Source organism: Epinephelus lanceolatus, chromosome 8 (assembly GCF_041903045.1).
Source record: "Epinephelus lanceolatus isolate andai-2023 chromosome 8, ASM4190304v1, whole genome shotgun sequence".
Classification (NCBI taxonomy): domain Eukaryota; kingdom Metazoa; phylum Chordata; class Actinopteri; order Perciformes; family Serranidae; genus Epinephelus; species Epinephelus lanceolatus.
This window is the reverse complement of record NC_135741.1, coordinates 24,521,235-24,542,812: the sequence shown is the minus strand read 5'-3', so window position 1 is coordinate 24,542,812 and position 21,578 is coordinate 24,521,235. Positions and strand designations below refer to the sequence as shown.

General features: G+C 40.5%; 3 protein-coding genes across 6 annotated transcripts in view; 2 read left to right on the top strand and 1 right to left on the bottom strand.

The window, feature by feature from the left end:
- l1cama (L1 cell adhesion molecule, paralog a) overlaps positions 1-2,753 on the top strand; it is a 48,579-nt gene extending 45,826 nt beyond the window's left edge. For all 4 annotated transcript variants that reach the window (XM_033628727.2, XM_033628726.2, XM_033628725.2 and 1 more), the window contains one exon: positions 380-2,753. In XM_033628727.2, coding sequence (XP_033484618.2) covers positions 380-641 — 262 coding nt within the window. In that variant the 3' untranslated portion in view covers positions 642-2,753. The remainder of the gene's footprint in view (positions 1-379) is intronic.
- On the bottom strand, positions 1,981-8,970 carry ribc1 (RIB43A domain with coiled-coils 1). Its single transcript, XM_033628728.2, has 8 exons — positions 8,827-8,970; positions 7,175-7,393; positions 6,828-7,045; positions 6,613-6,727; positions 6,194-6,312; positions 5,328-5,564; positions 4,390-4,556; positions 1,981-3,597 (listed from the first exon to the last, which is right to left on the bottom strand). The coding sequence occupies exons 2-8, from the start codon at positions 7,371-7,373 to the stop codon at positions 3,516-3,518; spliced, it is 1,137 nt and encodes a 378-aa protein (XP_033484619.1). The 5' UTR covers positions 7,374-7,393; positions 8,827-8,970; the 3' UTR covers positions 1,981-3,515.
- A 235-nt stretch (positions 8,971-9,205) lies between these two features.
- LOC117258406 (structural maintenance of chromosomes protein 1A) lies at positions 9,206-20,936 on the top strand. Its single transcript, XM_033629290.2, has 26 exons — positions 9,206-9,611; positions 10,307-10,495; positions 11,266-11,378; positions 11,807-12,010; positions 12,344-12,582; positions 12,705-12,963; positions 13,625-13,765; positions 13,861-13,943; positions 14,044-14,143; positions 14,604-14,711; positions 14,849-15,034; positions 15,203-15,382; positions 15,551-15,697; positions 15,897-16,034; positions 16,129-16,245; positions 16,328-16,434; positions 16,547-16,688; positions 17,398-17,543; positions 17,639-17,792; positions 17,884-17,991; positions 18,239-18,395; positions 18,488-18,642; positions 18,773-18,924; positions 19,033-19,102; positions 19,224-19,334; positions 19,997-20,936. The coding sequence occupies exons 1-26, from the start codon at positions 9,503-9,505 to the stop codon at positions 20,075-20,077; spliced, it is 3,696 nt and encodes a 1,231-aa protein (XP_033485181.1). The 5' UTR covers positions 9,206-9,502; the 3' UTR covers positions 20,078-20,936.
- The last annotated feature ends 642 nt before the right edge of the window (positions 20,937-21,578 follow it).

The following is a 21,578-nucleotide window of genomic DNA, read 5'->3' as shown; positions in this document are numbered from 1 at the left end:
TATAGACGGTTTACAAACCATTAACAAAGTGTTACAAATATCTAGTCTATCCTTGTAATGTTAATATATGTTTCTAAAACAGTTTCTTAAAGGTTTACCAATCATTTAGTAATTATTAATAAATATTTAATATTGTAAATAAAATATTAAAATGTTTGCAACAATAAACTGTTGAAACAGCAAATTATAGCATTACTAATAATTAGTAAACATATCTTTTCATTGTTTGTTAACAGTAAAATGAGTTCAATTTACCATTTATTAATGATGGTTATTACAAAGTGTTACCGCTTGCTGCTTAAATATGTAATCAGATTACATTCTTTACATGCGTTATGGTGTCTTGCTTTGACCTCCTCTGTGTTCTCACGTATTGTAGTGACCTAGAGGAAAAGCGCACGGCCAGCCAGCCGTCCCTGGGCGAGGAGAGCAAGCTGTGCAGCGAGGACAACCTGGACTTCAACGGCAGCAGTGCCATAACCACCGAGCTCAACATGGACGAGTCTCTGGTCAGCCAGTTCAGTCGGCCCAGCGAGGGTCCAGAGGTGCTGCACGGCCTGCCAGACATCTCTCCGCTGAACCCCACCACCGTCTCCCCAGCCACCAACGGCATGCCCAACTCAGTCACCATCCTCGATTAACCCCCACACATCCATCGGGGGCCATCAGACCAAAACATGTCAACACATATGTGCCCATACGCTCCTGTTCCCTACTGACCTGCTGATCCGTAGTTTAACGACTAATATACAATCAATGTATTGACTATTCAGATGCCCCCAGCAGTCATCTGATTGACTGGACTGTCTTGACCAAAGGAGTGTCCAAAGTAGTGGACAGTGTGATACAAGTTTGACTGACCTGAAGATGTCTTTTGACCCCCTTTACCCTCTTTTTATCTGTGTAGTTTACAACATATCTTAATGACTAACATTCATTCTCTCCAGTTCTTCTCTTTCTTTCTCTCCGCGGACGACTCTATAGAAAGATAAAGACAGAATGCTGTACAGGTAGAAATATCAGAGGGATTGTAGGTATGGTCCTATAGAGATGCAGAGCAGTGCGTTGAAAGAGGATGATGATGATAGAGCCTAGCGTGGGGAGGCAGACAGCACATGCTGCTGTGAAAAGTCTTAGATATTTATCATGCCTTATATTATTTCACACATTTGTACGTCTAACGCCATTCGATGTCTCAGATTGTACTTACCAGTGACATTTTTTACTTTTTTTTTTTTACAAATGTGTTTGAATATGAATTATTTTTTGTTATCTGCCATTTTTTATTTATATCATCACTTTTTTCATATTGTTTTTACACTATTTATATAAAACTCATGACTTTCTTTATCGACATATTTCATAGATCGAGATCATTGAAACTAAGTGAAGCCAAGTTTCTTACTATAAATAACATTGGATGCATAAGGGGAACTTGCTGTGAACATGCTGAGTAGCATCTGGTGTATATAGCTGCATCTACATCTATCTATTTAGCCATAATACAGTATTATAGATATGTACATGCTCCTTATAAGTTCCTGTGCCTGCTGGGTCTGCATAGAGCACCAGATTGATGTCATTACTCTCTCGCCTTCCCACCAGAAGTGTAATGTCATTATTGGAAATGATATTGTAATTATTATTTTTTTCTCGTCGAGACCTATGTGTAGCTTTCTGTACGTGTCCTTGTCTCTTTCTACACTGTATTAAAAACATTGTTGTCTCTAATTAACAAATCTTTTCATACCTGTCCATCTCATACTTCGCAAACTGTTTGAGGAGCAGTATTTATGTATATTTACAGATCAGAGAGTGGAGTCTCCTGCGGGCAAACACTCTCATGTTTTATTTTCAGACCCTCATCAATGCAAGTTGATATTGCAGACAGACGTAATGATTGCCAGTTGATGTATAATAAAGGCAAGCAGTTGGCATTTACATCAAACACAGAGAATGTATTCTTTTGCAGAGCTGGGCAGACATTGTATTTACATGCTACTGATTAAATAAAAACCTGAGCTTACAAGGTACCGGAGAGATAAGAGTGGTTATGAGATGAACAGTTTTTTTTCTCCACAGAATGTAAATACAACCCCCTAAAGATTGTTTTAATGAACCCGACGACGTTTGATATAAAATGTGAAAAATGTGCAAGTTTGAAACCACTTAATTTTAAAGTGTTGCAAGTTGTCATTTTTCTTCTTTGTACTATTGCTATAAATTCAATCTTCCCACTTTTGACAAATGATTGCAGTGAGATTTGGCTGTTTTAGCAAAAAAAAAACAACTTTATAGTTGAAATGAAAAAATTAAAAAGGAAAAAAAATCGATATTCTGTAGATGTTTGCGAACATTTTCAAAATCTGAAAATCAAAAAAATGTACATTAGTGTCATTTAGTGTTAGTCGTAGTTCCATTACAACGAAAGCTAAGATTGCGTTCATGCCCATCACCATCTTGCAATGCATTGCAGCGCAGTGAATATCTGTGGAGTTTTTGTCTGATGCAGTTATGAGAGGCAGAGCCGGTTTGTGCATACCACAGGGAGTACCTATATGCAACGCTGCCTCAGTTCTCCTTATTCAAATAAAAGCTTGACACTGGCCAAACACCACCTGACAGTCCCTGAGGTAAAATATACGGGATGTCTAAACTGGCTGGTGGCACTGAAGGAGGTGTGTGTAAACTCCCTGTTGTCAGTTACACAGACACACTCAGGACAAATAAAGCTTTTAAAAAAAAAAAAAAAATCTATTTTCATACAGGAGCGATGAATGACACAAAATATGCCAATATACTAACTTGACTATCTGCTGCTAAACATCTGTGTTTGTCAGTGTTCGGGGCAAATGTTAGCTTTGAATGAGGAATGAGTGTACACACACAGATACTCACTCGACTGCCACTCACTCTTTGCTTTTCATGTGTCGAGGGGAAAGCTGAGGATGCTGGTCTTTGCTTTTCGCTGTTGTTTTCCCCCTTTTTTTAATATTTAAAAGATAAAAACAAAAAAAAAAGTGAATTGGTTCGTTTAGAAAAGCTTCTTCAGAACTCAATAAAAAAGCAGGCAGATTTTAAACAACAATGGCTGAGAGGAAGGGGAGGGGTGAGAGTAAATAGGAGAGGAAGGAGGGGCAGGGAGTGTGTGTGTCACTGCCGGGGTGCAGATGTGCCTCTTTGTGCTGTGTGGGGTGCACAATGGAACTGATGGTATCTATATGTGTCATGGGTGAACGACAGGAGTTGGGTGGCCACTATAACTGTAACTGCATTATGAATCTACCACTGTAACCGGATTTATGACTGAAAAATAAAATACGTGGAACAATCTGTACCAAAACAAGGGTCCCTTCTTTGTCATCAGTATCTGCCAATAAAATCAATGCATATGTGTCTCTTCAGAATAAGCAGCAAGTATTGATCAATCACGATTCGATTCACAGCGAGTGTGAGTATAACAATCAATAGATTTAATTTGCACATTGTCACAGCCTGTGTACATTGTGTGGTTGTCAGCGGGAGCCGGTGTTGAATTGATAGAAGTAGTCCTTGGTGGGTTTGTTGGTGTACAGCTTCTTGTTTAGGTACTCCTGACTGGGGCACACAGAAACACACATAAACACACAGTGAGTAACTGTTTCCAAAAATAGTCATTTAAAGGAATGCTCACGCCCTCAAATGACCATTTGTATATTCATTTCTCACCTTGTATTATGTTGAATTTACAAAAAAGAAAAAAGTAGTTTGTCTCACACGCCTTTGGTGAACGAAGAATCCAAAAACGGGGAAGATTCTTGATGAATGCAAGTCATACTTTGTTTGTGTTATTATTGTGTGACTTTGGAGTTTTAAAGGGTTAGTTCAGAATCACACATAAACACAAACAAACTGCCATTCAAGGCAATGATAGACCAGTAGCTCCTGTGTTCAGCAAGGTAAAATTACTGCTTTTGTGAGGGGAGTCTGGCTTAGATAACTTCAAGTTTCAGTTTAGGCCCCCATTAGAAAGGGCTGTATGTTTGGAGAGTACTGAGCATACGACTGAATGAATCAGAATTGGATTATACTATATGAGTGGAGTGAGAGTTTGTAACCAGATCTTTTGATTTAGATTTGCTGTTGTGACACATGGCCCCCTTTTCTTCAATTCTTCACACGTTTTCTCAGTTTTTGGATTCTTCGTTCACTTTGGAGGCATGTGAGAAAAAAGTTTTCTTCAGGAATTCAACGCAACACAGGTGAGTGACTGATATACAAATGATCATTTTGGGGGGTGAAATATTCCTTTAAATCTTAAGTCTACATTGGAGTACTTAATCACCTACACCCAAAATACATTTGCTGACTACAGCCTGAGGAGTGTACATATGTGTGTGTAGTGCTCACTGTGCCTGCTGCTCTCTGGCCAGCTGCATGTTGAAATGATCTGTCTGAATCCTCTTCTCTCTCCTCAGCTTTTCTGCTCTCCTCTCCTCCTCCTCTGCTTCTCTGGACAGCTTCAGGAGCTGGAGTTCCTGAGCTGTGTCCCGAATCTTCTCAGCATCACGTTGCCTCTGAAGATGTCAAGAGATAAATGTTGTAAATGCTAAACCTAAGTGCAACTGTTATGTTGGATACTGAGATTTTATCTTATGCTTTCTTATGATAGAGTGGTTCCCAACTTGGAGGTTAGGACTAACCAAAGGGCTGCGAGATACATCTGAGGGGATCCAAGATGGTTAATAGGATCAGAAAGCAGAAAAATAAGTATCTTTGCCACACAAAATTAAGTTTATTTTTAGTCTTAGATTCTTCTTTTTGAAGCACTGGATGATTTTATGGCTTCAGGCCTCTAAAATGTATTTTTACTTTTTAACAAGCGTGAATTCACAACAGCTGCAACCTCCATGTCAAATTTCATCCTCCGAGGGCAAAAACTGCGACTACCAAAGGGCAGGGAAATTTCTGTGGACCAACTGTCAGAGCGAGCCATAACACAGCTGGTGGCAGCTAAAAAAATACTTTTCTCACAAGGATTCACACCTCTTTGGTTATAACCTTTAGACCTTTAGAAATAAAATGAATTCAGATCCCTACGGGGCATAAAGGGTCACTGAATGGTTTGTGGGTTTGTGGACAACTTTCCTTTCCCTAAATTTATCATACATCTGTGTTTTATCTTTAAAGGGTCATGAGCTAAAAAGGTCAGGAACCAAAGTTTTTAAGGAATTTTGCTGAAAGATAGAACAGAGGAGGAGCTTGGAAAAGAGTAAGATGCAACTTGACCATGAACTATTCACGGTGCCCTTTTAGAGTAGTATTTTATTTTAAAGTGACTCCAGTACCTGTCTCTCAAAACGCTGTTCTTCTCTCTCCCTTTGGATGGCGCTCAGCTGCTCAGCGCTCATCCCCTTCCATCTGTCTATCAGAACCCGTGTTGGCCTCCCCCTTTCCACCTCTCTCTCCGCTGCCTCTGCACACTCTGTCATCATGTCGGATGTCGCCGTGTGCAGCATATCTTCAAGATTCTCCCTTTCTTCTCTCCTTTGCTGCTCCTTCAGTTTCTCTGCCCGCTCTGCAGCCTGTGGGGAGCACGGCATGGTGAGGCCTTACCACTGATCCAGGGCAAGTCGATTGATCATTCCCTCGATGGTTAGAGTAGCAGCAGCTTCACAAAACCAAACCTCTAATATGTGGTTACTTCTAACATAGAGTCAAGACTCAGCCATATGGGGAACGTCCTCCTGAGAGAGCCACTCAGTCAGTTGTATTTGCTTGTGCATCGTGCATGTGAGTGGTTATTAGAGAAACCACATAATAGTCATGGAAAATACCATGACCTGAAGGATTCATAATGATGCCTCCCCATGGAGGATTCAACCGAGTGTGCTCAGGCAAATGAGGGGAGAGCTAAATGGGGGCTTTTGAAAACAGACAGGGCCCACGCATACATCAGAGCAGTTTAACCATCCATGTTGCTCGGTACCAACTAATATGATGGCCGCCTTCCTGCAGCAAGTGTTTGCATGCATCACTTAACATTTTCAATTAGCTATTTTAATTTCTAAACCCCACCTGAGAACACCATGTCAGGACTCAAAACCCCAGTGGATTTTGCTTTGAGCATCCAAATCAGCGGGTGGCGTGTGTGTGCATCTGTGTGTGTGTGTGTGTGTGTGTGTGTGTGTGTGCGCACATGCGTGCACTTTACCAGAGCTCGATTGTAGTTGTCGAGTGCCATGCGTGTAGCTTTCCGACACTCCTCCTCTAGTGCATGTAGCTGAACCCCCTTAAGGTCCTGATGCACGAGCTCTTTGCTCATGAGACTCTCTGTGACACACACACACACACACACACACACACACACACACACACAGGCAAGTTGTAAATCACCTACTGTGTGTTTTTCACACCTGCATTAGCCATTACCCATTGTGCAAAGCTCTTCAATGACACACTCATACGCTCTGGGATGAGCATCCATCAATGCCACCTGGCAATAAGAGCTGCGCGTAGGAGTGTGTGATTGTTTGTGCAGGAAAGCATGAAGCATGTGTGTGATTTACAGAGGCTATGGCGTACTGCACGTTAGCTCATCAGCGATCACAGTGTGCACGTGTTTCTTTTCACCTCTGAGCTTGTCTCTCATGCGCCTCCTCTCATTGTCTTCCTTCTGTGCTTGCAGATCTCTGTCTGTCTTTTTCATTTGTTCTCTCCTACTCTGTTCCTCTCCAGTGTCCTCTCCCTGTACATGAATCAATGACACAGTGCTTAAGGCGGGATTATTTATTTAACCATTCGCTGGATTTTGTTCCACTGGTCTTTGACGCACACCAAGCACCCACCTGGAAGATTGTCATACTGGCAGAGCCCAGCTCACCCTCTGGAATGGTGAACCTGAATGCCCCCTTCAGGCCGTACTTGAGATCAGCATCGCGTGAGTCCTCTACACGCTGTTGAGTGGCCCAATACTGGGTCAGGTCAGTGTGCAAAGCTGCTCGCTTCTCTCTTTCATCAATGTCTTGCTGCAGCAGGATTTCATCATGATGCTCTCTGAGCTTATCTGCAATGCAATGAAAATACAGACACCTGTGATTATTGCTCAGTAGAGGCGAAAGGTGATTTCATGAGACATTATTATAGGGGACTCTGTATTGATAGGTGAATAATGCCCAACATGCTCATGGTTTACCAAAAGCTTTTTCCCATTGCAGCTCCGTGTTTTGCTGATGTTTTTTCTCCTGGACCTGTTTATTGAGAGCATCAAGGTCGAGGCCTAGCACACGAAGCCGGGTATTATAGATCCGAGCTTTACGTGCTGTTTCTGCAGACCTCCGCCTCTCCACTGCCTTTTCTATGGACTGGTCCACAGGCAAATCTGCTTTGTACATTTTCTCAGTTTCTAATAAGCCTAGAGAGGAGACATAGCATTACAGCACTGATTATTGTGGCTGATATCCTTACTGAAAAGAAATTACTGTGTTAGAAGAAAATCAAATATCATGATATTTTTGACCAAATGTTTTATCAATAATCATGAGCAATATAGATGTAATGACTAAGTGGGTTAAGGCAAATAATAGAACAGCTTAAACAGCCTGATAAGCTCATAAAATTATACCACTTTAAGGACTGTTCGTTATTTATGTGCAATACAAGGGAGGCACTTCAAATAATATTTAAACTAGCACATGGAGAGGGACTTAAGGTTTTTATTTTGCCTTACAAGAGTGAAATGCAACTTTAAATGGTTTTATTTTGTATTTATATTACACACCCTCTGAACCCCTGTTTGAAAGGCCTCTTTAAAAAACCAAATTTCAGTGGTGGAGGAAGTATTCAGATCCTTGAGTAAAAGTACTAATACCACACTGTGAAAACACTGTTATACGTAAAAGTCTTATAAGTACTTCAAAGTGCTTAGGTAAAATTAAGTATAATCAGGAACATGTATTATCTCAAAGTATTAAAACTAAAGGTACACAATGCATAAAAACCCCACCCCAAAACCTTAAAATAAAAAAATAAATTAGAGAATAACCCAAATGTTTATCACAAATAGTTGCCAATTAAATTGCCAATTTTTTTTTTTTTGTCAAGCGGCTAATTGATCATATTTTATTAATGCTTCTTGTTTTTTTGTTTTTTTTTAATGCAAAAATATTAGTTTGTAAAGCAACTAAATAAATTTCAGATAAATATAGTGAAGTACAAAGTTCAATATTTCACTCTGAAATGTAGGCCTAGTGGAGTAGAAGTATTAAGTGACATGAAAAGAGTAGACTCACATAAAGTACATGTACCTCAAATTTGTACTTAAGTATAAGTTAGTAACGTTACTTGATTAAATGTACTTAGTTACATTCCACCACTGCAAAATTTACACCAGAAACTGCAAAAACAAAAGTCATTGTCAGCTTTTCCCTCCCTGCTGTTTGCTTGTTGTATTGGCTCTGATACCAACATTTGAGTGACTTAATAAATTGATAAATAAATAAATAAATAAATAAAAAGGTTATGTATGGTGGAAGTAGGCCTATTTGTTGGTCCAGGGAGGGTCAAAATGAAAATAAGAAAAGTCACAACCTTTATAACCAGGAAAACACTTATATTACAATAAACACAATATTATGATTTCCAAAATCTAAGACAACATCTAGTCTCATATCTCCATATCGTTAAAAAAATACGTAAATTGCCTGGCACTACCCTGCAAGCCCATTATCTTCAGTCAGATTTGAGCATGCCCTGACCTGAAAACATAAAACCAACACTTTTAGGCCTGTGCAAGTTTCTTTTTTTAATTCAATTGTACAGTGACCACAGATCTAAAGCAGCACTTACCTCTAACGTTACAGATCTGGCCAAATTATTTCAATTTAGGTCTTTAGACCAAAGTAGCACCTCAGTGAAAGAAGCTGTGTCGCTGGTCGGTTCCTGTTGTGTTTAGATGCCCTTGGTAACCATGGTAACTCGTGGTCATCTCAGTTTACCGCTGCAGTCTGTGTGCTTTTTTGACATAAATCACCAAACTGAGTGATTCATTTGTGCTAAACATTAAGGCTCTGTTAAATTAACACAATATATTGTGTAATTTATAGCTATATCTACTTTATGGTTCGTGGTGGAATACGGGGCACAAACCGAAATTCATTGAAGCATCTCCAAACGACTCCATTTGATCTCGCGATAAACTGTGAGGTTTTGTATCTCGCGCGCTCGAGGGGTCTTCCTGCTGGATTGTAAAATGGCGCATTGTTGTCACTACCGCATCGCGTCTATTTGATTCAAGATTATGAAGCTATTTAGGTTACGAAACCAAACATGCACTTCATAATGTGGCATATGCATAGGCCAGCACTAGACTGAACAGAGGGGTTCATTCATTTGCGCGCAGTCTTTCGTTTTTGAGGTTGCTTGTTAGGTAACCTATTGGTTGTTAGCATTAGCTAGCTAACATTGTGCTAGCTAAAATTGACTCCAGTTTTTTTTCCAGAACAGCGGCACAAATACAACGAAGATGGGTTATTTAAAACTGATAGAGATAGAAAACTTCAAGTCGTATAAAGGAAGACAGATCATTGGACCCTTTCATAAGTTCACTGCAATCATCGGACCCAATGGATCTGGTATGTTATGATTGCAAATGTTAACTCGCGGCTAATGCAAACTGCTTGCTAGCTTTGGCTAACGGTAAACAGTGCAGTAACGTTAATGCTCCACTGTTTTTGGATATCACAACTTATTTATGCAGTAAATAAGTTTATGCATTGAATTTATGTTTGGTTTGATGGCAAGCAGCTTGATGCCTATAAACATTAACTACACCTACTGTTTAACATTACGACTCTGCACTTTGTTGTTAATTGCAGTGTGTTTTGTGTTGCTATCTGTGTCTGTCAACAACATCATCATCATTCAATTTGATGTGAACATGATCAAACATTATGTTGTCTATGTAAACTTAAAACTTAACTTAAAACTTAACTTAAAATGATCACATTTTCTCTTGCAAAGTTTAGTATATATTATTTTTGTAGACATTTATAGATTATTTCCAACGTGCTTTACACAAAATCTTGGAAAGACCCCTCCTTCTTACACCATCCAATGCAACATTACAATCAGCTACAGTTTTTAAAATTACCAGATGTGAATCAGCACCTTTCTGACAAAGAGTTAACTAAACAAACAAGAACTGAACAGAAATCTGCACATTAGAAAGTTCATAAAGATAAACTTAGGTTTAACTCATGTTTGTATATGTCATGCTTTCATATTGGCTTTGTATGAGTCACTAAAAGTCTGAATGCTGCTGTTGTAGGAAAGTCCAACCTTATGGATGCCATCAGCTTCGTGTTGGCAGAAAAGACCAGCAACCTGCGTGTGAAGACTCTGAAGGATCTGATCCACGGAGCACCCGTAGGGAAGCCAGCTGCCAACAGAGCTTTTGTCAGCATGGTGTACCAGGAGGATAATGGAGAGGAGCGCGCCTTTACAAGGGCCATCATTGGTATGAACCACCATTCACAGTCATGTCGGAATGTCAGCTTCAGTTTCAAACATTTGTATATGTGTGAAATGAAAAACAGAGGTCAAAAACTTCTTTCACTCGTACCAGAAATTAGAAGGCATGAACTCTGCAGCATTGAAAAAAAATTTAATGTTACATCAGTGCTTCTATGAGCCCAAATGTCCAAGTACAGCTGCACAACAATGAGTGTAAAACAATCATATTCTGCTTAGAGTCATGACTTAACTGGGAATGGCAATTTTTGCATTTCATTTTCACTTGAAAAAAAATACATAAAAGTTATGATAATGTGATTTTTGCCTGTGTCTCTACCAAACAAGCATGTTCCCTTATGTCTGCAATATGAATTTAAAGTTGGGGCTTCTCTGTAGCATCACTTTTGTTGTGACACATTTTACTTTTTTAAATTGTAGCTCCTGCAATTTGGATATTGCAATTGGCCACAATGCAGTTTCAATAATAGATATTTGCGGCCCTATATAAAATATTTTGAAGCATTGCCTCAAAATCCTGCAAGTAGTCAGAGATGTCACATTTTGCATAGCAGAACTTTATTTTTTTGTCATTACATCATCAAAGCTAGTTAGGTAACACATGTTATGCAAACTTATGTTTATTATAAGACAGCTGTCTTTAATTGGGCAAGTTTATTGAAAGACCTTTGCAGCCATCTTGTATGTGCTTTGATAAGCTAATGATACTGATGTTTTATCTCTTGTAATGTGCATGACCAATCGCGTGTGCATCAGGTTCCTCCTCTGAGTACCGCATCAACAACAAAGTGGTGGGCCTGCCTGAATACAGTGAAGAGCTGGAAAAACTTGGTATTCTGATCAAGGCTAGAAACTTCCTGGTCTTCCAGGTGAGACTGAAAACCTAAAAAAATTTTAAAAGAGTATTTTATTCTTTGGCGTTCTGTAATAATGTTTCTCTAGTATATTGTGTTTTTCAGTGATTTCAGTACAGTTAAGAAGTGTTGGTTATCATGATTTGAAGTTTTTTATTGTATTTTTAAGATGGAGATTGCACAAATTTAAAACATTTTATTTTTTATTGAAAATATTGAATAATTGATGATTAAAGGTAATTCTTGCGACAAACAAACCCGGTGCTCTCTGTGGTGTGGTTATGTTGTGCATATGACCTCCCTATGTATCACAGCATTTTTAATTTTGACTTGGCTAATGAAATTAGAAACCCAATATATACATTTTATAGTGTTAAATCAATATTTTCTAACATTGTCTTGGCAGTTACTGTAGTTTTATAACCTGCTTCTTGTCCCTGCAGGGAGCTGTGGAGTCTATTGCCATGAAGAACCCCAAGGAGCGCACAGCTCTGTTTGAGGAAATCTCACGTTCTGGAGAGCTGGCCCAGGAGTACGACCGCAGGAAGAAGGAAATGGTGAAAGCAGAGGAGGACACACAGTTTAATTACCATCGTAAGAAAAACATTGCTGCTGAGCGCAAAGAAGCCAAGCAAGAGAAAGAGGAGGTATATATTTCAATTACTTTTACTTTTACTACGTATTTGTGTCCTTCTTTAACTGAAGTGTTTAATGTAACTTTTGATCCTTGATTTTAAGATTGAACCTGCACTAAGGGTTAGTTGGTAAGATTTGCTTCTGGATAGTTTTGTAATTTCATTACCAGTCTGTCTTATGTTATTTGTCTTCAACCTGCTGTTTTGGCCATGACACTCTTGGAAAGGATATTTTTAATTTCAGTGTCTCTTTCCTGGTTAAATAAAGGTCATCATCATACAAAACATGTAGAATTTAACTCATCCCACCATCTGTCTTTTTGTCTTATCCCATCATTCCACCAGGCCGAGCGATACCAGCGCCTGAAAGATGAAGTGGCCAGGGCTAGTGTTCAGTTGCAGCTCTTCAAGCTGTACCACAATGAGACTGAGATTGAAAAGCTGAACAAAGAGCTAGGCCAGCGGAACAAGGAGATCGATAAGGACCGCAAAAAGATGGACCATGTGGAGGAGGAGCTGAAGGACAAGAAGAAGGAGCTGGGCAGGTTGATGAGAGAGCAGCAGACCATTGAGAAAGAAATCAAGTAAGTAACAATGACATGATGGCCTTCTCACAGTTTGCTTGATGTACTTCTCAGATGATCTACTCTATAACTAATGCCATTTAAAACCAGGGGCTTTGTTAATCACCTTAATCTGCCCACAGAGAGAAAGACTCTGAGTTAAACCAAAAGAGGCCGCAGTACATCAAGGCCAAAGAGAACACCTCACACAAGATCAAGAAGCTCGAGGCGGCGCGCAAGTCATTGCAAAATGCCCAGAAGATGTACAAGAAACGCAAGGGGGACATGGATGAGCTGGATAAAGAGATGAGGGCTGTGGAGCTGGCCAAGCAAGAGTTTGAGGAGCGCATGGAGGAGGAGGCACAGAGCCAGGGCCAGGACCTTACCCTCGAGGAAAACCAGGTCTGATATGTTAGAATGTTGGACACGTTTAAGGGCACCGCAATTTATAATTTATTGTGATTCAATAATTTATCATTTACAGAATTTTATTTAGTTTATGTAATTGAAATTCTAGTACACTGGCACCAGTTCTTCAGGATGTCATGCAGTAAAAAAGACTGTAGTTTTTAATAAAAGAATTTCTTTAGTGGTTTGACATTAAGATGATGGTATAATTGGAAAGCTAGCACATGCACATTCCAGGTTTTGGTGTGCAAATTGTTTCTCAAATTTTTGTCATGATGTCATTAAATCAGATTGATATTAAAATGTAGACATATCTATATTTATGTAGTCTGGCTCACTGGATGCAGACTGTGGGGGAATGAAGCCTGTCATTGGCTGCCTGTGTTAGATGGTATCATGCAGGAAGCGTGTTACTGCTTTCAAAATTCCCGTCGCTATGTGAAACTAGTAAGGGACTGTGGTGCATCCCGAGCTTAGCACCACCCAAGATGATTGTGGCAGGTTTAAAGAAATAAAAACAACTCAGAGTGTTTTTCCCTTAGTGCTGGATTATGATAGGTTCAGCCAGATCTTCTCCAGCACTGACACAGTGCAAGAAGGTTTGGCTATATGAGACTGAGCTTTATATAACCCACTGTTTGTCTTTCTCCCCCAGGTCAAGCAGTACCATCGTCTGAAGGAGGAAGCCAGTAAACGTGCTGCCACACTGGCACAGGAGCTGGAGAAGTTCAACCGCGACCAGAAGGCCGACCAGGACCGCCTCGACTTGGAGGAGAGGAAGAAAGTGGAGACAGAGGTAAATAAGATGATGCTGGCAGGTTTGCTTGCGTCTGACTAAATTGATTTTAATTGATTTGAATGCATGTAATGAGTTCTGTTGTTTCTCTCCAGGCTAAAATAAAACAGAAGATCCGTGAAATTGAGGAAAACCAGAAACGTATTGAGAAATTAGAGGATTACATCACCACCAGCAGGTATGCTGCTCCTATATTTGTAGGGTTTATTTGCTTATTGATTTTTATAGGTTTCTCCATTATGCTCCTTCATTCACTCTTTTGTCCTTTTACCCTTCAGGCAGTCACTGGATGAACAGAAGCGCATGGAGGAGGAGCTGACTGAAGAGGTGGAAATGGCCAAGAGGAGAATTGATGAGATCAACATGGAACTTAATCAGGTACTTAAGACACACGTGCAGGCGAAGAAAAGCGTTTGACTTCAAGTGCTGTCATCTTATCTGTGCTGTACTTGTAGAGACCTTTCTCTGAAAATCCTTGAGTTCATGTCCATGACTTCAAGTTTTACCCTGTAAGAGTAACGATGTCCTTAAGCAAACAGCATCAATAGCCAATCTGAGCCCTGGAAGTGAGCAGGAGAAATCTAAATGTCTCCATGTAAATCACTAGATGTTTTTCACTGCAGACATTTTTCAGAAACCAAGGAAAAGTGTGACCAATAAAATAAATGATGGTAGGTGTGCCAGTAATCCAAGCCAGTGGGCCATCATGTACAATCCCGGGGCCTGGCACTGACACTCCTATTGATAATGTTATTAGTTACACCCGCATTTGACAAGTGAAAATGTCAGCTGTGAAAAAGTCTATAACAAATCCCATTATTATTGGCTCTTGCTGTAGGTAATGGAGCAGCTGGGAGACGCCAGAATTGACAGGCAGGAGAACAGTCGCCAGCAGCGCAAGGCTGAGATCATGGAGAGTATCAAAAGACTCTACCCTGGCTCTGTGGTAAGGCCCCTGCGACAGTATTCAACACAGTATTATCTAATTTACATTTGCACACAAGACTACAGTTTTTTTTGCTTCTCTATTTTATTTGATGAAAGTATTGAGGTATAAATATGCTGCTCGCTGTCTTTCTGCAGTACGGTCGTCTGATCGACCTGTGCCAGCCCACTCAGAAGAAGTATCAGATTGCTGTGACCAAGGTGTTGGGTAAGAACATGGACGCCATCATTGTTGACTCTGAGAAGACTGGAAGAGATTGTATTCAGTACATCAAGGAGCAGAGAGGAGAGCCCGAGACCTTCCTTCCTCTCGACTACCTCGAGGTGAATACTAGAAGTACACATGACATCTCCGCTCAGGAGTCTTTGGAGTGGTCGGAGTACACAATATTTAAGTGGCAATCTTGAATGAAAACATCAGATTTCAGCAAACTTAAGGAAGAAGAAGAAGTTTATGTGATCTTTTGCTTTGCTTTTCTTCTTGTATCAAAGGTGAAACCAACAGATGAGAAACTGAGAGAACTACGAGGAGCCAAACTGGTGATTGACGTGATTCGCTATGAGCCTCCCCACATCAAGAAAGCCCTGCAGTATGCTTGTGGCAACGCCCTGGTCTGTGAGAACGTAGAGGATGCACGAAGGATTGCTTTCGGAGGGCCATACAGACACAAGGTATTTGGCCTTATTGAGGGCACTAACTGAGGTTTTACATCTCTTCTCAACATTTTTGTGTCATGAAGATGGAAGAATTGAAACGTTTGCCTGTCCACCTGATGATTTGTAAGATGTGAATGTTGTCTTGTCTGCCATCTAAGCTATTCTTTTTCTCTCTGTGTCCAGACGGTAGCCCTGGATGGTACTCTTTTCCAGAAGTCCGGTGTCATCTCTGGAGGAGCCAGTGACCTGAAGGCCAAGGCCAGGCGTTGGGATGAGAAGGCAGTGGATAAGCTCAAGGAGAAGAAAGAAAAACTCACTGAAGAGCTCAAGGTAACTTTGATTATTTGTCTGTTAGTTATCAGGATATTTTTAAAAGCTCTTTGAGTCACAGTGTTTGTTGGATTGCAATTGACAGCTCCTGGACAAACCTCAAAATGGGAATTGTTTTGGATCTGTAGACACTGACTGCAGTTTGGTGGATTGTCAGAGTAAATTCACAACAATTTCCATGTAATGTTTTTCTCTGTAGGAGCAAATGAAGGCCAAGAGGAAGGAGGCGGAGCTGCGTCAGGTGCAGTCTCAGGCCCATGGTCTGCAGATGAGACTCAAGTACTCCCAGAGTGATCTGGAACAGACCAAAACCCGTCACCTCTCCCTCAACATGCAGGTATGGCCTGGTTACACCTCAGTATTTTCCTCTTCCTGATTGTTATTGCTATAGTGACTGTTGCATTTAAACTTGTTTCATTTGTGTCATGCAGGAGAAGTCTAAGCTGGAGAGTGAATTGGCAAACTTTGGCCCCCGCATCAACGACATCAAGAGGATCATCCAGTCTCGTGAGAGGGAGATCACGGACCTGCGAGACCGCATGAACCTGGTGAGACTCACACCAAGTGAGGTCCATTAAGAAGCCTGTCTGTCACTCCAGTAATGTCACTATAAATGTTCTTGTTATCAAGGTGGAGGATGAGGTGTTTGTTGAGTTCTGTAAGGAGATTGGAGTGAGGAACATCCGAGAGTTCGAGGAGGAGAAGGTGAAGAGGCAGAACGAGATCGCTAAGAAGCGGTGAGTTGAGTAATGAGTGCAGCCAAGGGTCACTTCTTTCCACATTGTGTGTTAACCTGTCAAAGATTTCCTATTTTGTCTAACTGGCCACACACACACTTTTTTTTTCCAGTCTTGAATTTGAGACCCAGAAAACCCGCCTGGGTATCCAGGTGGACTACGAGAAGAATCAGCTGAAGGAGGACCAGGAGAAAGTCATGATGTGGGAGCAGACTGTCAAGAAGGACGAGGCCGAAATAGAGCGACTAAAGAAGGTAAAGATGCAAAGTGAAAGATGAAAACTTAACTTACAGTGTTCAAACGCTAAGATGGATCAAAGAGCTTGGGACAGAATCCTAATTAATTTAATTTATTTTTTATTTTTTTAACTTTACGCCTGTGGCCCTTTGCCTCTTAGTAACCCGTCTGCTTCCATCTGGCTACCTGAGGCTGCTGCTGCATGCACATTGAAATCATGACAGGAAAAACAAAGTCTTTCTCTCAATTAAAACTGTCGTCTCTAAGCTTATGGCTGCTAGTGATGGAGATGGAAAAGAAATGAAAACAGAGAAAGCAACTGTGGTTGAAGCCACCCTTGTCAAGCGGATTAATAACTCCCGGTCACCTTGAACGGGCTCTTGGTGAGGGACAAGCAAGAGAATTGGCAAGAGGACACTTTCAAAGCTCCATAAGCTGGTTTGAGCGATTAAGAAGAAAAAAAACATTGTTTAAGAAACTGCACAGTAAACACACAGTAAATGTCAAACTTTTCTTAACATTTATTCATTTAATAGATATACAAATGTAATTCAAATGGTAATCTGCATGAGAAATCAAGAAACAGAAGAACTACCATCAGCTTATAGTGATCAATTTGACATGGACAGACGTGATCACTATATGAGGTTTCCACTTGTTCTCAATTTTGACCACAAGTTAATCCTCACTTGTGTCTTTTTCCTCATCTTTCTTATCTTCTTGCAGGAGGAGCACAGACACATGAAGATCATTGATGAGACAATGGCCCAACTGCAGGACCTAAAGAACCAGCACCTCACCAAGAAATCTGAAGTCAACGATAAGAACCACGACATGGAGGAGATCCGCAAAAAACTGGGTGGCGCCAACAAGTCAGTGGCTGCAAACTGCACATAAACTTTACTATTTTTTACTTCATATAAAGATTACCTCTAAATTGTGCTACAAATGTTTTTGTATCTCTCAGAGAGTTGACTCAGCTCCAGAAGGAGGTCACAGCCATTGAGACCAAACTAGAGCAGAAGCGCAGCGACCGTCACAACTTACTGCAAGCCTGCAAAATGCAGGACATCAGGTTGCCTCTCCGCTCTGGAACAATGGATGATATCAGCCAGGGAGAGGTACACGCAGACACACTCATACAGGCGCTAACCTTTATATCATTGGGAGTGAAACAGCAAATTACATCCTTCTTTTGTTTTGCTGTTCCAGGGAAGCTCCCAGACAGATGAGTCGAGCAGCCAGAGGACGTCCAGCAGTGTTCTCGCTAAAGAGGCTCTCATAGAGATCGACTACAGCAACCTATCTGAAGACCTTAAGGTAGCTTGTCCCCATGACACCATTACTTTACGTGTAATCAGTCCAACTTGACCTCCTCTCTTCATTTAATTAAACTGTGATGTCGGCTCTCTGGATGTGTTATTTTCTAGGGGACAATAACAATAATATAGCACTTCTGTTTACACAGTAACAAAGTGCTCAACAACATACTAAAAAGGAACTCTTTGCAGCAAAGATGTAGCATCTATAGGTACACTTTTTTTTAATCCTCTTGGTCGTCACACAGGATGCACTGTCAGAGGAAGAAATCAAGGCGGAGACAAACACACTGCAGCAGCGTCTGAATGAGCAGCAGAGTATCCTACAGAGGATCAGCGCACCCAACATGAAGGCCATGGAGAAGCTCGAGAGTGTCAGGGACAAGTTCCAAGAGACCAGTGACGGTGAGATGGGAGGATAATGCTCGAGGTTGGGATTAAATCAGAGAATGTTATCCCTTTGTGATCTCATGGTTTGTTTCTGTCCTTCCCCTCAGAGTTTGAGGCTGCTCGTAAGAGAGCCAAGAAGGCCAAGCAAGCCTTTGAGCAGATCAAGAAGGAAAGGTTTGATCGTTTCAATAACTGCTTTGAGTCTGTGGCCACCAACATCGATGAGATCTACAAGGCCCTGTCACGCAACAGCAGTGCCCAGGTATGGCTCAGTCAGTACACACTGTGGTTTATGCTGTGACAGTAAAACACAAGTCACAGATCATGAACTTGGACTTTAAATTTGGTGTTATTTGTTGGAACTTTTTACAATGAGTGTGTCCCTTCTGTAGGCTTTCCTGGGCCCAGAAAACCCAGAAGAGCCATACCTGGATGGCATCAACTATAACTGTGTGGCTCCGGGAAAGAGGTTCAGACCCATGGACAACCTGTCTGGAGGAGAGAAGACAGTAGCTGCCCTGGCTCTGCTCTTTGCTATTCACAGGTGAAATGGACGAGTGCTGAGTCTTTTTAAATGTTTGATTATTTGCACTGATGACGACTTCTGTGCAGTTGGAAGATTGTTAACAGCCTTTCTCCTGCTTGTCTCTAGCTACAAACCCGCCCCCTTCTTTGTCCTGGATGAGATTGACGCTGCTCTGGACAACACTAACATTGGCAAGGTCTGTTCAGGAATTATATTTGATTCAGTGACTTTTTATCAATCAGTGTTTTTGTTTTATTAATGCTGCTCATCACATTAAATCGAAACAACAACTCATAACTTCCCTCTGTACCCTCAAGGTGGCCAATTACATCAAAGACCAGTCGGTGCAGAACTTCCAGGCCATCGTCATTTCTCTCAAGGAGGAATTCTACACCAAGGCAGACTCGCTCATTGGTGTTTATCCAGAGGTGGGTTTCTCAATATTGTCTATGCAAAATGATAAAATACAGCCATGAAGCTTTGACTGCGTATCTGCAGGTCTTAAAATGCATTGAATTCTGTTTCTCAAAGAATGGCTTTATGCTTTGGCTCCATTTAAGACACGACAGATGCGGAGCAATGTGAATCTTTTTACTGGCTACACCTGCAGTGCATGTACAGCTTGGGGTTGTGTGAGTCACAGGCAAAACAAAGACAGTGAGCTTTGATTTTGGGATTGTGTGGGATGTTTCTTCAGTTTGTGGACCCCGCACAGTGCTGTGAAACTTAAAACTTTTTCACAGAGTTTTTGTAATGTGGGTAAATTAATATCTACAGACTACAGCAAGGCATTGCGTTACTAAGCAACTGCCAGTTTGTGGCAAGATAAATGCTGACAGGTTGATCGAGACCCCAAAGTGGAAGCCCTGTAGGATACAAAGTAGCCGTTATACAGTATGGCTAATGTACTTAAAAATAGAGTATTTTTTTAACGCTGTTTGCTGTACATCGTAGTTAAATTAATAAAAAAAAATAGACACTATATGATCCATTTCAGTGTATAGTATACCTTTAAATTAATGCACATTAAAAACATGTGCTGTGCATTTGATAACTGTATTAACTGCTTTTCTTTCTCTTTCACTCACAGCAAGGAGATTGTGTCATCAGCAAAGTGCTCACCTTTGACCTCTCCCAGTATCCTGATGCCAACCCAAATCCGAATGAATAGGATGAGCACTCCCAACAAAGGCATTTTGGCAAGTTGGACATTCATCAGCTACTCTTTCTGGATTACTAATGTATTCTATAGTCACAGATCATGTATTCATTAGGTCCCACATGTTATTTCCTAATGTTTTTTTTTTTTTTAATGTTTTTGTTTGTTCGTTTTTTTTTTGGGTTATGTTAGAGTAGTGAATTAGTCAGAATTTTTTAGTTGTGGGGGGTTGTTCTTTATAGACCGCGACAACCAGGATGTATGTACATTTATAAAAGCCCACCCATGTTCAATTAGGTCATACAAGACTGATTATAATAATCCATAAAAATTAATTATAATCAAATGTGAGGGAATCGAACCTTTTTAACAGACTGTAGAATTTGTATCACGTGACAAAATGTGTTGAATATACCTGAAACAAGTTTTTGTTCTCAAAGCTTTTATACTGTTTATGGCCCTCTTTTCAATGGTGTGATTTAAAGCCTTTGACTGTCATCTGTTGTGCGTACTGAAAGATGTCTTTGCATTTTCATGTGCTACTTCTTTTTTTTTTAAAAAAAGCTTAATCAGGAAACAGTTGTTACAGTATGGTGGATACATTCCCGTGTGTGATAGCTAAAGAAACCCCCTAGTGAGCTGCAGCTGGCAGTGCTATAATGAGATCATGGAGCTTTGTCAAAACTGTTATCAGATTACGTCAAAGGAAATGTGCTGACGTTGTGCAGCTGTATGAACAACAACAGTCTATTTATTCCTTGAGTGACATTCTGATTCGGCTTTGGGAAAATGAAAAATTCAACATGAGCTATTCTGTCAGATCTGTTTTATTGATTGCTTTGCCTCAATAAATAAAATTTGAATTATTTAAGCTCCTTTCAGTTTTGCTTTTACAGCTTTGTGAATCACTTTTAAGGAATTTTCTTCCTTTTATTTGAGCCTACAAGTGCAGAATGCATCCTGCTGCGTTAGTTTCCATTCCATAAGGGGGAGTCTGTGCTTTGCTAGGCGAGACTATTTTTAGAGGCTCTCAGTTTTCACACTAACTTTTGCATGAGGCAGCTTCCAAAGTATGCACCTATCTTCAAGGTATTTCTATAATTAGTTTTGAAACTCACCTGTTGTATGAGAGGTGTTTTTCTCTCTCCAAATCACAGCGTGTGTTGTCAGATGTCCACCTTTGCCTTGTTTGTAGAAAGAAAACTAACACAGCAATGAATGTTTGGATGATTTATTTCTTTTGCCACGGCGAAAAACACCAACGTAACATCAACCGTAATGGCATAGATCCAGAAGTGAAGGAGACTCGAGGTTGAGCTATGAAGCTCACTCAGACTATCTCCAAAACCGTGCAACACAGTGAATGTATGACAGCAAAACACAGGCTGATCAGAAGATAATGTAAAAAAAAAAAAATTCCTCCGTCTGGCCTGTCACTGTTTGCATTGAGGCACAAAACATGAAACAAGTGCAGTAAATTATGCCCATGCAATTATTAATAAAACTAGTTGTA